General features: G+C 43.3%; 1 protein-coding gene across 2 annotated transcripts in view; it reads left to right on the top strand.

Moving 5' to 3' along the window:
- LOC146666927 (integrin alpha-11-like) overlaps positions 1–11,988 on the top strand; it is a 46,670-nt gene extending 34,682 nt beyond the window's left edge. The window contains exons 21-32 of one of the 2 annotated variants that reach the window (XM_085415056.1): positions 258–343; positions 436–640; positions 718–816; positions 1,472–1,548; positions 8,934–9,017; positions 9,121–9,217; positions 9,297–9,410; positions 9,809–9,895; positions 9,988–10,098; positions 10,247–10,342; positions 11,083–11,196; positions 11,327–11,988. In XM_085415056.1, the coding sequence (XP_085271182.1) occupies positions 258–343; positions 436–640; positions 718–816; positions 1,472–1,548; positions 8,934–9,017; positions 9,121–9,217; positions 9,297–9,410; positions 9,809–9,895; positions 9,988–10,098; positions 10,247–10,342; positions 11,083–11,196; positions 11,327–11,407 (1,251 nt within the window). In that variant the 3' untranslated portion in view covers positions 11,408–11,988. The remainder of the gene's footprint in view (positions 1–257; positions 344–435; positions 641–717; positions 817–1,471; positions 1,549–8,933; positions 9,018–9,120; positions 9,218–9,296; positions 9,411–9,808; positions 9,896–9,987; positions 10,099–10,246; positions 10,343–11,082; positions 11,197–11,326) is intronic. The other variant, XM_085415057.1, reaches the window with a different exon arrangement.
- The last annotated feature ends 1,620 nt before the right edge of the window (positions 11,989–13,608 follow it).

The raw sequence follows: 13,608 nt of genomic DNA, 5'->3' as shown, positions 1-13,608 counted from the left end.
AAAAATGTTTGCAATCATGTATGATTTTCGTTCCACTTCTCACGTGTGCACCACTTTGTGTTGGTCTTTCACCTGGAATTCCAATAAAACTGATTCATGTTTGTGGCTGTAATGTGACAAAATGTGGGAAAGTTCAAGGGGGCCGAATACTTTTGTAAGCCTGTCGTCTGTACTGGAAGTATCTCAGAATTCTCCCTTCAGTGTTTATGTCCTGCAACAAATGGATAAATGCGTTAATCATCTTTTTTCCCCTGTAGATTCACTTCTGGAACGGATGTGAGCAGGAAGACACCTGCGTTCCTGACCTCATCCTCCATAGTCACACGGACCTGATGAGTGCTCAGTGAGTAACCCGGTCTCCACTAAACTAATCCCTCACGTCTATCCGTGTAAATTATTAAGAGACTGGTAATTATTTCTTTGCTTCACCTGTAGGCAGTTCTGCAGGTCAAACCGACGGGCTGCCAGCTCCATCTGCAGCCACCAGGGGGCGCCTGAGAGGCAGCCGTTTGTCGTGGAGTCCGAGCGAAGGAGGATGGTGGTGTTCGCCCGACTGGAGAACCAGGGAGAGAACGCATACGGAGCTGCCATCCACATCTCCACCTCCTCCAACCTGATCTTCTCCAGCCTCTTAGTGAAGGTACTCAAACTTTCTTTTCTCATCCTAAAAAGGTCAAAGTGCATGCTGGATTCATGTTATGCCGCCTCTTCCCTCAGGACCAATCAGATATCCAGATTGAGTGCTCCTCTGAGGACAGACTGGCAACCCAGAGGATCTGCAACATCAGCGCGCCATTCATGAAGTCGCTGTCTCAGGTAGGGCAGAGCTATTTTCATTCAAATTATGATTTTGGGATGAAAAAAGGATCGACCACCTGCAGTTTCCTCATTGGTTATTATTGTTGCCCTGATACAACAGCCCTTTGTTTAGGGTGATGGAGCTTCTTCTTCCTCCTAAATATGTGGACAGGTTTGAACATCACAGATAAACAGGTTATTAGCTCATCATACCGCTGTTATACAGCCAGACTAATAACAGTGATTAAACTGGGCAGAAATATGCTGCCAATGATAGCTGCTGACTAAAATCCTTCATTACCTTAACGAGTGTCCCTGTAAACATGACCGTGATCCCCACCCCTCACTGTGAGGCCCCTCAGGGCTGCTGTGTGAATAAGACTGTGCTGGAGATTATTTCCAGCTTCCTGTTAAAAAGGCTCCGGCTGCTGGTTGGGGGGAGAACACAGCCGGAGGGAAAACGGGTTCAGCCGCAGACGACGACAGGCTGCAGTGGAAAATAAAATAAATAAAAAACAGAAAACAAAGAAGCTTCACACGATGATGTGATGGAGCAGATATTTAACGTTCTGACTAAAATGTTCTAATTAAGGATGTTAGGCCAGGAGAAGGAGACGATTAAATGCTTTTGATCCTGAGAGGATGAATTTGCACCTGCTCCTTTCCTGTCCAGGTAACTTTCAATGTGGAGTTTGAGTTCAGCCGCTACATCTTCCTGGATTACGTACATGTGGTCATGGTAACTACCAGGTAAGACAACTGAACATGTGTAACGTGATGTCACAGAAGTAAATCACGATTATTATTTTCTGTCCTCTGACGAGATTTTATACAACAATATTAAGGAGAACAAAAACTCCATCCTGTGATTCACAGGGTAGGATTGGGGCGATCGGGGTAGGATCGGGGTGATCGGGGCGATCGGGGTAGGATCGGGGCGATCGGGGTGCGATCGGGGTAGGATCGGGGCGATCGGGGTAGGATTGGGGCGATCGGGGTGATCGGGGTAGGATTGGGGCGATCGGGGTAGGGTCAGGGCGATCGGGGTAGGATCGGGGCGATCGGGGTAGGATCAGGGTAGGATCAGGGTGATCGGGGTAGGATCAGGGCGATTGGGGCGATCGGGGCGATTGGGGCGATTGGGGTAGGATCGGGGCGATCGGGGTAGGATCGGGGCGATCGGGGTAGGATCAGGACGATCGGGGTAGGATCGGAGTAGGATCGGGGCGATCGGGGTAGGATCAGGGCGATCGGGGTAGGATCGGAGTAGGATCGGGGCGATCGGGGTAGGATCGGGGCGATCGGGGTAGGATCAGGGCGATCGGGGTAGGATCGGGGTAGGATCAGGACGATCGGGGTAGGATCGGGGTAGGATCAGGACGATCGGGGTAGGATCGGGGTAGGATCAGGACGATCGGGGTAGGATCAGGGTTATCGGGGTAGGATCAGGGCGATCGGGGCGACCGGGGTAGGATCGGGGCGACCGGGGTAGGATCGGGGCGATCGGGGTAGGATCGGGGTAGGATCGGGGCGATCGGGGTAGGATCTGAGTAGGATCGGGGCGATCGGGGTAGGATCAGGGCGATCGGGGTAGGATCAGGGCGATCGGGGTAGGATCGGGGTAGGATCAGGGCGATCGGGGTAGGATCAGGGCAATCAGGGTGATCGGGGCGACTGGGGTAGGATCGGGGTAGGATTGGGGCGATCGGGGTAGGGCCAGGGCGATCGGGGTAGGATCAGGGTTATCGGGGTAGGATCAGGGCGATCGGGGTGATTGGGGCGATCGGGGTAGGATGAGCTGTTTGACCTCAGAGAGGTAAACTTAGTGGTACCGCTGTGTTCTGGGACCTCCTTGTGTCATGAGTCGCTGTGCGGCAGGAAGGAGTTGGACCCAAAATGCAGGCACTCAGGCACGAGGTTTAAACACGAAGAACTCGGCTTTATTTGCTGGCAGGAAAAAGTCATACAAAAGTAAACTAAACCCACAGAGAGACACAGGGAGATCCACACAGCATGAGGGACGACGCGACACTGACTCAGAGAAACACAGGGTTTAAATACACTGGGAAGTAACGAGGGGAATGAGACACAGAAGGAGGGCACAGCTGGGAGAAATCAGGACTGACGAGACAAGCAAAGCAGGACACATTCACATAAGACACGGACCTTCAAAGTAAAACAGGAAGTATGACACAGAGACGCGAACTTGACACGGTGGAGACAGCAACTAAGAAACACAGAGACATAAACCATAATGCAGAGGACTCTAAGAACCGAAAGCCACAGAGGGAAACTCAAACATGCAGACAGAACAGAGGGGACACAGAGACACATGAAGGGCAGGGGATCGAAACTAGAAACCATAGAATAACTCACACAAGTACGATAATACAAACATCACAAAGAACTAAACATGCTGGGTCAGGAGACCCAGGACCCTGACACCTTGACGTCCGTTGGGGAGAACATCATGAAGAATAGATATGAAATGAGACAGCTGGAGTGGAGGTGGGTTGCAGAGAGGCTGACAGCAGCAGCAGGTGAAAGCAGCCTAAAATATGATTATCAGGGTCCTGAGTAGGAATGTGCGAACCACCACGAGGGACCCGCTTCCGGGTCCCTCGTGGTGGCCGCCTCGTGCTCTCGCTTCAGTATGCCACCCAAGAAAGGCCCAACACCAGAGGAGGTTGAGGACATTAAAACCTCCCTCGGAGCGCTGTGCGGAGACGTGGCCGCAGTCAGGGCACAGCAGGAGCTGCTTCTGGGGCTTCTGGAGGAGGTAAAACAGCTACGCCTCCAAAATGCCGAGAAGGACAGACGGATCATGGATCTCGAGCGGCGGGTGGATGAGCTGGAGCAGTACACCCGTACGAACGACGTGGTCATCAGCGGTATTAAAATCAAGCCGCGCTCGTACGCGCGCGCGGTGGCCGGGAACGTCGGGGAGCCCAGCGACGAGGAGACCCGCTCGGTAGAGCAACAGGTGGCGTCCTTCCTCCAAAGCAAGGGGATAGAGATGGACCTGGAGCACATAGAAGCATGTCACTCACTGCCCAGGAGGAGTGACAGACTGCCGGCCATCATTATGAGATTTGTCAATCGGAAGAACAAGGTCGCACTGCTGAAACAAGGACGCAAACTGAAAGGCACGGACGTTTTCATTAATGAGCATCTGACACGAAAAAACGCAGACATCGCGAGGAAGGCAAGGCAACTGAAGAAGAACGGTAAAATACAACATACATGGGTAACAAACTGTAAGATTTTCATTAAGCTAAACGGGACACCAGAAGAGGCAAAAGTACTGATAGTGAGGAACATGGAGGATCTGGACAAGTATAACTGACACCAATGTATCAATTACACCAGGAAATGACATGGACACGTTGAAATTAGTTCTTCAACAGAAAGTAATTGATCTAGATTGTGAATATAAGGAGCATAATATAATAGATCCAGAAATAGATTCTGAAAGTAACTTTCTCTCTTCTTTTGTTAAAAATTGTAATTATTTCACTCAGGAACAATATGAAAAAGAAATTAACCTAGACGGGAAGCTCTCATTAATTCACTTTAACAGCAGAAGTATGTACTCTAATTTTGATTTCATTAAGGACTATTTGCAACAATTTTCTCGCCCCTTTAGTGTTATAGCCATCACTGAAACTTGGTTCAATGTCGATAAAGGAATAGATTTTTGTTTGAATGGATATGATTTAAAATACATGAATAGATTAAATAAGGCGGGCGGCGGGGTTGCTATATATGTTCATAACTCTATAAAATATAATGTTGTAACAACTATGTCTATGGCTATTGATGGAATTTTGGAATGTTTGACTATTGAGATTATGAATGAAAAAAAGAGAAATGTTATAATAAGTTGTATATATCGGACACCCAGTTCAAGTATTGACACTTTTAATGAATGGATAGAAAAAATGTTGCTTCGGTGAACCAAAAATTACTATTTATCTGTGGTGATTTTAACATTGATTTGCTAAATCCAACAAGGTTAAAAGCCATTGATGACTTTACTGACACAATGTACAGCTTATCACTATATCCAACAATAACAAAGCCAAGCAGAATAACATCACATAGCGCCACTATTATTGACAACATTTTTACTAATGTCATGGATTTCCAAATTAATAGTGGTCTGCTTGTCTGTGATATAACTGACCACTTACCAGTTTTTACTTTGTGTGACTGTGATTTAAAAAAAATAGATACCAAGATCATGATAGCAAAGCGAACAATAAATGAAGAAGCAATTCATGCCTTCAATTTCGATTTAGCACAACAAGATTGGAGTTCGGTGTATGAAGAGTCAGATGTGGACAAGGCTTATGATAATTTTCTAGATATTTTTACTATGTGGTACAATAAACATTGTCCTGTAAACGAACACATGACAAAGAAAAAAAAGATAAAAAGTCCTTGGCTCACAAAAGGAATTATTAATGCTTGCAAAAAGAAAAACAATCTGTATAAACAGTTTATCAAAGTAAAAACAAAAGAAGTGGAACAAAGATATAAAGCATATAGAAATAAATTGACTGATATTATAAGAACGAGCAAACAACTTTATTATAGAAGAAGATTATATGAAAATAAAAACAATATAAAAGGAACTTGGGATGTGTTAAACAACTTAATTAAACAAGGATCTTCTGGAACATCATATCCTGAATATTTTACTGATGCAAATGGTGAAAATCACAACATGAGTAATATTGTCGATGGGTTCAATAAATTCTTCATAAATGTTGGCCCCGAACTAGCAGCAGACATCCCGTGTCATAAAAATGAAAATATCAGTAATATAAAATCAAATCCCTTTTCACGGTTCCTCTCAGCTACAAATGAGCAAGAAGTAATAAATATCACATTAAAATGTAAAAGTAAGTCTTCAATGGATTATCATGACATAAATATGTCTGTAGTTAAACAGGTTATTCTGAATATTGCTAGTCCCTTAACATATATCTGTAATTTATCATTTCAGTCCGGTTGTTTTCCAAAAAAAATGAAAATTGCGAAAGTAATACCACTATATAAAAGTAATGACAAACACAGTTTTACCAATTATAGGCCTATTTCTCTACTGCCTCAATTCTCAAAAATTCTAGAAAAACTTTTTAATTCAAGATTAGAAAAATTCCTTGAAAAACATCAAATAATAAATGTTGGTCAGTATGGTTTCAGAACACAAAGAACCACCTCAATGGCGATAATTGAGGCAGTAGAAGAAATTACTGATACACTGGATAAAAATAAATATGCAGTTGGTATTTTTGTTGACCTCAAAAAGGCCTTCGACACAATCAATCACTCAATTTTACTGGATAAATTGGAAAGATATGGTATTCGAGGGAAAGCTGGTAACTGGATAAAAAGTTACCTAACAGGTCGGGAACAATATGTTAGCATAGGGCATTACCATTCAGAGAAACTTGGTATTACATGTGGTGTTCCCCAAGGGTCAGTGTTGGGACCAAAACTTTTCAATGTATACATAAATGATATTTTTGATGTTTCTCAAGTACTTAAACTCATACTGTTCGCAGATGACACCAACATATTTTTCAGTAGCGATGATTATACTGATCTTGTAATGACCGTAAACAGGGAGCTACAATTAATAAAAAAATGGATGGACATAAATAAATTATCATTAAATATAAATAAAACTAAAGCAATGTTTTTTGGTAATTTAAAATATAATATAGAATTACCAATTATCATTGAAGGTGTACCAATTGATAATGTGAGTGAAAACAAATTTTTGGGAGTTATAATTGATAACAAAATTTCATGGAAACCCCACGTCAGACACATAAAAACCAAAATTTCCAGAAGCCTCGCAGTTTTGAACAAAGTGAAACAATTCCTTGATAAAGATGCACTTCGTACTCTGTACTGTACCCTGGTTCTTCCATATCTTACATATTGTGTGGAAGTGTGGGGAAATACATATAAAAATACAACTAATCCATTAGTCACAGTGCAGAAACGAGCACTGCGTATTATTCACAAGGCTGGTTATCTAGATCATACTCACAAACTCTTTCTTCAGGCAAAGTTACTTAAATTCCAGGATCTGGTTAATTACAATACATCCATAATTTTGTATAAAGCTTTTACTAAACTTTTACCGGCAAATTTACAAACTAGATTTGAAATTCGAGAAAAGGTTTATAATGTGAGAGGCTTTGGAGAATTCAAATTACCCAGAACTCGAACAACCCGTAAAGGCTTTTGTGTGTCTGTATGTGGTGTGAAAATCTGGAACAGTCTGAGTTTACAATTGAAACAATGCAAAAATATTCATAGATTTAAATTTCTCTACAAACAGTTGGTCTGGTCACAGTATACTCAATGATGCTTTTAGTGTGCTCTGTAATGTCTGTCCTCTTACCATTGCTGGTATGGATTCCAAAATAAAAAATAAAAAATAAAGTGTGCGTATGTATGTACATATATGTACTTGTGTGTGTAGATATATATGTATGTATATGTATGTGTGTCTGTTACTTGTAGTTATTACTGCCTGTTACCTGTGGTAATGCAATTTATAATTTATATATTCTGTATTCAGTTATGAAGGCTCTAATTGTTGGTTGCGAGCTGCCGCTTAGATGCTTGTATCTGCCCGGGGCTGTTGATGGGTCTGTATGCAATGATGGGCGTAGCTGCGGGAAGTTTATTGGTTTTTTTTGTTGATGAGTGAGTATAGGGGTGGGATTTAATAAGTTTTCTTCGTCCCACTCCTTTTTCAGGCAAGTTTTGTTTTTTGTTTTGTGTATTTTATGTTCAATATAGGTATTTGTTGTGCCTGAAAATGAATTAAAAAAAAAAAAAAAAAAAAAAAAAAAAAAAAAAAAGAGAAGCATGTGGAACACTGGGAATCACTGGAAAGCTGCAGGGAAGCAGTTGCTGACGGAATCAGCTCATCGGGAACAGGTGAGATGAAGAGTGTACATCTGAACCTGACGAGGACGGGCAGACACAGAAAACTGACAACCTAAATATAGCAGGAGAAATGTTTGAGCAGTATATTTTTAACTGACTTGTTATTGTAATGAGTCTTTATCGTATTTATTGTAACATTTATTATATGATATTTTATATAATATTTTATTATATTAATACTATTCTGATTAGGTCGTATTTTAACCGTAGCACAGAGATGTAAGTAACTAGCTAGTTCTTCGTGGTCAATGACAAATAATTATTTAATCCCTGATCCAGTTTCATAAAACATCAGCTGGGAATCTGTGCCGTGTTTATTAAAGAGGAAAGAATGAGGTTATGTGAGTTTTCTGTCCTGACTGCTGCAGGATTAGATTAAAAGTTATGGATGGATTTGCATGAAAGTGTTCCCAGAGGTAGCGAAGTGATTAACTTTTGGAGTCGATTAACATCTGGATCTGGATCCAGGAATTTCCAGAAGGATCATTTATGGCTGCGAGACAGGAGAACATTAGAAACTTCGACAGGAGACCAGGTGAATTCCTACCTGAGCGTGTGTGATGGTGTTTTGGTGATTACTCACAGATGAATCCAGATCCAGGGACTCAGGTATCGCTGTTCAGCTTCATGAAGCAGAAGAAACAACCAGAAAACAGATGATATGATTTAAAGACGGAAACAGTAAAAAAGACGATAAAAACTTGATTTTAAGAAACCCAGTCCATACAGGTTTGGTTTCTAAATGTTTTGTTTAAAGGAGGAAAGAGGAAGTTTGCTCCAAATAAAAGAATCGCTTCCTGTGGGAGGTTTGACTGTGATGGCGAAGGCTCGATGATTGGTGCGACCAAAGAAACACCTGGATGCATCTGATTGGTCAGATGGAGCCAGATGTATGTCATAATTTATGGACACGTGGTGGGACGAGCACGATTCTCTCCTGCTCATCTTGGACAAAGTTTAAACCTTTCATTTATTTTGGTGGTAACACAGCCTGGAGTGTTTGGTTGAGTATTTGTAAGTAAATATAAATAAAATACTTTGAATTATTTGTAATCACAGATTAATTATGCCCTTCGCCGTGGGCTGTATTGTAAAGTGTTACCGTTGAACTTTCAAGCTTTCGTCCTTTTAAGCGTGCTTATCTGTGTGTTACTCAGTGAGGGGGACGAGGGTTACCCGGACGACAACACCAATGACATCTTTCTCCCCCTGAAATACCAAACCGAGCTCCTCTTCACCAGGTGGCTGAAGCTTTTGAGCTTTTTGTGATTTGAAAGTTTAAAAAGTTGCATCTGCGCATTCAGAAGAGTTCACGTGTGTCTGCTTTCTTCCTTCTCTGGACAGAGACCCTCCTCGTTTTGTAATCAGAGCTGACTCCTCCTCCTCTTCGTCCTGGGACCAATCAGACAGCAGCTCTCACACCTTCAACCTCTCCTATTACGTGAGTGAAACAAACTGTGTGCATGTTTGCAGATGTTTGCTCATAAAGACGTTCTGATGCGGTTCTCCCGTGTGTGCAGATCCAGAACCTGGGCCTGTTCTCGGTGCAGGGCGTCCTGTTCGGGGCTGATGTCTGGGCTGTGACCATGAGAGGAAACCAGCTGCTGAACATTACGGACGTCAGCATCGAACAGGTGACGCTGGAAATCTTTGTGCTGTGGTTATCTCTGTTCACCGACGCTGCAGGAACAGATGGCTCGCTTGAATGAGCCTTCCCTGTACTTTCAGGTTTTACCCTTAATGAAGGATTAAATCGATTTAAAATGAAACTCCCGCCTTTGTTGCTGCAAAGCCCTCAGCTTTCACTGTACAGGCATCACTTATTCACTAAACTGTGAGGAGCGTGAGTGACAGCAGCGCCACCTGCCTGTCACATATCTACTGCAAACGGAGGGTTTCTCTTTTTCTGTCCTGTCGCCGTGTTTCTGACTTACTGTGCTCAGCTGCTTTTTTAATGTTTTGGCCCAGATTGGCGAAGCAGCAATTAAAGTTAGAGGTTACCATTATAACGGAGTCCTCCTCTTCCTCCCAGCAGGCAGCGGGATCCCGCTGCACGCTGCCTCACGTTAGAATGAGCAGTCCTGTCACACCTGAGGATCTGACTCACCTGTCACAGCTGGTAAGGCTGAAGGAGCCTGTTAGAGTCAGGATAACAGTGGAGTTAAACAACAGTGTTTCCCAGAATGTGTGTGTGTGTGTGTGTGTGCGCAGAACCACAGTAACAGCGCGAACATGGAGGTCCGGTGCCAACTGAACCTCCCGCCCTCCCGAGAGGTGAAGGTGACGCTCACAGGAAGCCTTCAGCTCGCTGCTCTGCTCGCCGTGAGTTCCTCCCATCTGTCGTTTTCATAAAGCGAGACAAAGCTCAGGAAACAGGAAGTCCATCAAATTCCCGACTAACCAGAAACAGGCTCAGTTTAGCCGCAGGAGAAAGCACAGGTGGCGCTCACTACCTGTTTAACTCTTTCAGGTGAAGTTCAGGTCTCTGGAGCTGCTGACCGCCGCCTCCATCCAGCTGGAAGCGTCTAGTCCCATTTTCCTCCAGGAGGACCGACCTGTCAGACAGGTGAGCCCATCAGCATCGCTCTCCCATTGGAGGACAGAGGTCACTCTGGGATAAACAGGTTTAACCTCCCAACTCTTTGTGACTGAACCCAGTGGCCTTCTATCAGCTGACCACAACGTTCACGCCAACGTTTTAAATCACCTGATCATCAGCGCTTCACACACACAGAGCGGTGCTGCCACCTGCTGTCAGGAACTATTACACCCTTTTGCTTTACATTAAAAACACATTGAACCACATGGAGTACGGAGGACCAAAGGTGCCAAAATGCAACGAATAAAATATAAAAAGAAACTAGTCCTTAATTATGTCGGAATCTAAATGAAGATAAAACCTTATTTCTGATATTATTTCCTTTTAATTGGTTCCTCTATTTACATCCTGTGTAATTTCTCCAATAATGTACGTCTCTTTAATTTTCTATTTCTGCATATTTTTTCAAATGTATTTTCTTTATTGTATCTTGTTTCATTTTTGCATTTCTTCAAACATTTCTTTGTTACACATGAAGCAACGATCGTGTCTCTGAGTTTACATTTTAAAATGGTGGAAAAGGGAAGAAAACCTCAGAAACACCTGAACTCATCATTTTCAGTCAACATTATTTAAGTTTGACTCCATATTTCTATGTTAAATTATACTCCGTGTTTGAGGACTTCATTAGACCGCCTGACATAAAAACAGAAATCTGTCAAACACTGGTTTCACACACACTCAGGTGGTTTGTGCTGTAACTGCAGATCATTCTGGACCTGAGGAAGGAGGAGGATCACTCCATCCCCATCTGGATCATAGTGGGAAGCTCACTGGGAGGTTTGCTGCTGCTGGCCTTACTGGTCCTCGCTCTGTGGAAGGTAAAAACACACACGGAGCCTCGAACATCATCAGAGTAGTCCTCTGTTCTGAGCTCTGCTCTACAGTGGACGTCTGGATCAAACGGCTCTACTGTCCGTCACAAACCGTAAATCCTTGTTTTCTCTTCAGCTCGGCTTCTTTAACAGACGGAGAAGAAAGGAGGAAGAGGAGCAGCCTGTGGCCAATGGGAAGACGGCACAGGAGCTATAACGTGGCTGACATCACCGCCGCATCATTCCTCGCCGGCCTGCAAAGTCTTAAATTAATGTTCCCGATGAAATTTAACCTTAAAGACACTGAGAAAATCTGACGACCTCACATGGGTCACCTGAACGCATCACGTGCCTCCACCCGTCACTCAGGGACTGCGACCCTCACCTTAAACCCGCCTCTTCGTCCACGCGATGTGCGATTGAAGCTACCCACAGACTGTATATAAAAGACGGAGTCAGCATTAGAAACATCGAAGGGTTAGGATTCTTCAGCGTCGCCGACGTCTGCCTTTCATGTGAGAACTTCACAGGTGTGACGGAGGCCTCGTGACAACGGAGAGCGATGGAGTAAATATTTAAACGGAGGCTGACGGGGCAGAAAGAAAACTACCTAACATTCGTCTGATTTCATCTTCTTAAATTGTAAATATATCCTATTAATTCTTATATATTGTAGCTGATGCACTTTTGTTTAAAAGTCAAACTTGAACTTGTGTAAATATTCACATGTATGACGAATGAGGGCCGAGGCGTCACCGTCGAAGCGGTTTCCGCTCTGCCTGTTAATGTCAGAATAAAGACGAGAAATATAAAAGTCGTGTCCGTCTGTTCGCTCACGTTTACCTTCTTTGTCTGAAATTTGGACTCTTTAATAACCTGAAATGTTGAGATAACCCAAAGATCTGAGATCATTCAAAATTTTCTTTAAATTTTCTGGATAAATCTCAAAAGTTTGAGTAAATATTTTAAAAGTTTGAATCAGAGATCCTGAAATTTCAAGTTCCTCCCGAGTCTGTTTGTTGTACCCATCCATCCGTGTTCTTGTCACTTTGAGATAAATTGAAATTCTAAATTCAGAATCTCAAATTTCGACTTATTTAGACGAAAATTGAAATTTTGAGACGCCCAACTCAAACTTTGAAAAGTAACAGCCTTTACAGGGACGTGTAACTTGACCAGACACATTTATGGCAGTTATTATTATTATTTTTTAATCAAGCTCAGTTTTTCAGATCTGACCAATCAGATCACTGCATTTTCTTACTCGTAGCTCAAACGCACACCGCTACTGAATATAAAACTAGTAAAACAGTCACGTGTGACGCCCGACACACCGCTGGCTGCCGCTCCAGGTCGGTCTGCATCCTCAGGTGTGGTCCCGCCTCTCAGTGCTCGACTGAGTCCTGAAACACGGACCAAAGCTTCGACTCCAGGATCAGTTTTTTATATGTTTTCACAAAACACACCCACACATCTGGAGGTTCTGATCCTTGAAATTTGGGATTGTGTCACGTTCTCCCGCACGTCGATGTGCAATGAAGTTCCGACTTAAACATTTGGAAATCTTATAAAGAAGCAGCTTGAAAGTTTGAAACACCCGACGTTTGAATGATTGCAGAATCGTTTCCAATAACTTTTTTCAGAAATTTACCTTACTCGTGGTTTGCATTTTCCCGCCCAGTGGCAGAAATAAGGCGGCCATCGCAGACACAAGGCTCCTCCTCAGACAGGCTGAAGAGCTCGGCGTTCAGCCGCTCTTCCTCCTCACGTTGAGGTGGTTGCTGGGAACCCCGCAGTCCTGAACCTGGACACTTTACTCATCTGAATTTTGGCAGTTTCAATTTCAAAGACGGAAAAGAAATCAACAACAGGACACAGCAGCTGAGCTCAGACAGAAGACTTTAATTTAACAGCATTCACCCCGCAGGAAGTACCCATCAGCTGACATCTCTTACGTTTTCCTGGCACACTGAGCATCTTTGGCTTCATCTCAGCCACAGAAACCTGCTTTTAATGAAAAAAAGGTCCCACCAGGACACAAACACTCCTGCAATGATAGTTGTAAGAAATTAAAAATGAATTAAACAGAACGAGCTCTGTGGATGGCACAGACTAATGCCCTGTGAGCACATGGGTAATAAAAGCTGGAGTTTTATTAGGAGAGCAAACGCTCTCCAACACCTGATTACAGGACGCCAAACGGTGGCCCAAGAAGAGCCTCGAGAAAGTTTCCACCATGATCGGCTTGTTAAACCTGATGTTTAACGGTCAATTGAGGTGCGAGCGCTCCCAAACAGAGTAAAACAACCCGAACGCTTGGCCGTCCTCCCAAGTGTTATAATAAAGTCTGATGTTAAACACAGGAGGAAACATCAGCAGGAAACTTTTCTAAATCTCACACCATTCCCACCTCAGGTC

The sequence above is a fragment of the Rhamphochromis longiceps genome, linkage group LG7 (assembly GCF_057381845.1).
Source record: "Rhamphochromis longiceps isolate RC_006_pf linkage group LG7, R_longiceps_female_GT1.1, whole genome shotgun sequence".
Taxonomy (NCBI): Eukaryota; Metazoa; Chordata; class Actinopteri; order Cichliformes; family Cichlidae; genus Rhamphochromis; species Rhamphochromis longiceps.
Note: the sequence above shows the minus strand (reverse complement) of the source record. Positions and strands in the feature narration are given on the sequence as shown.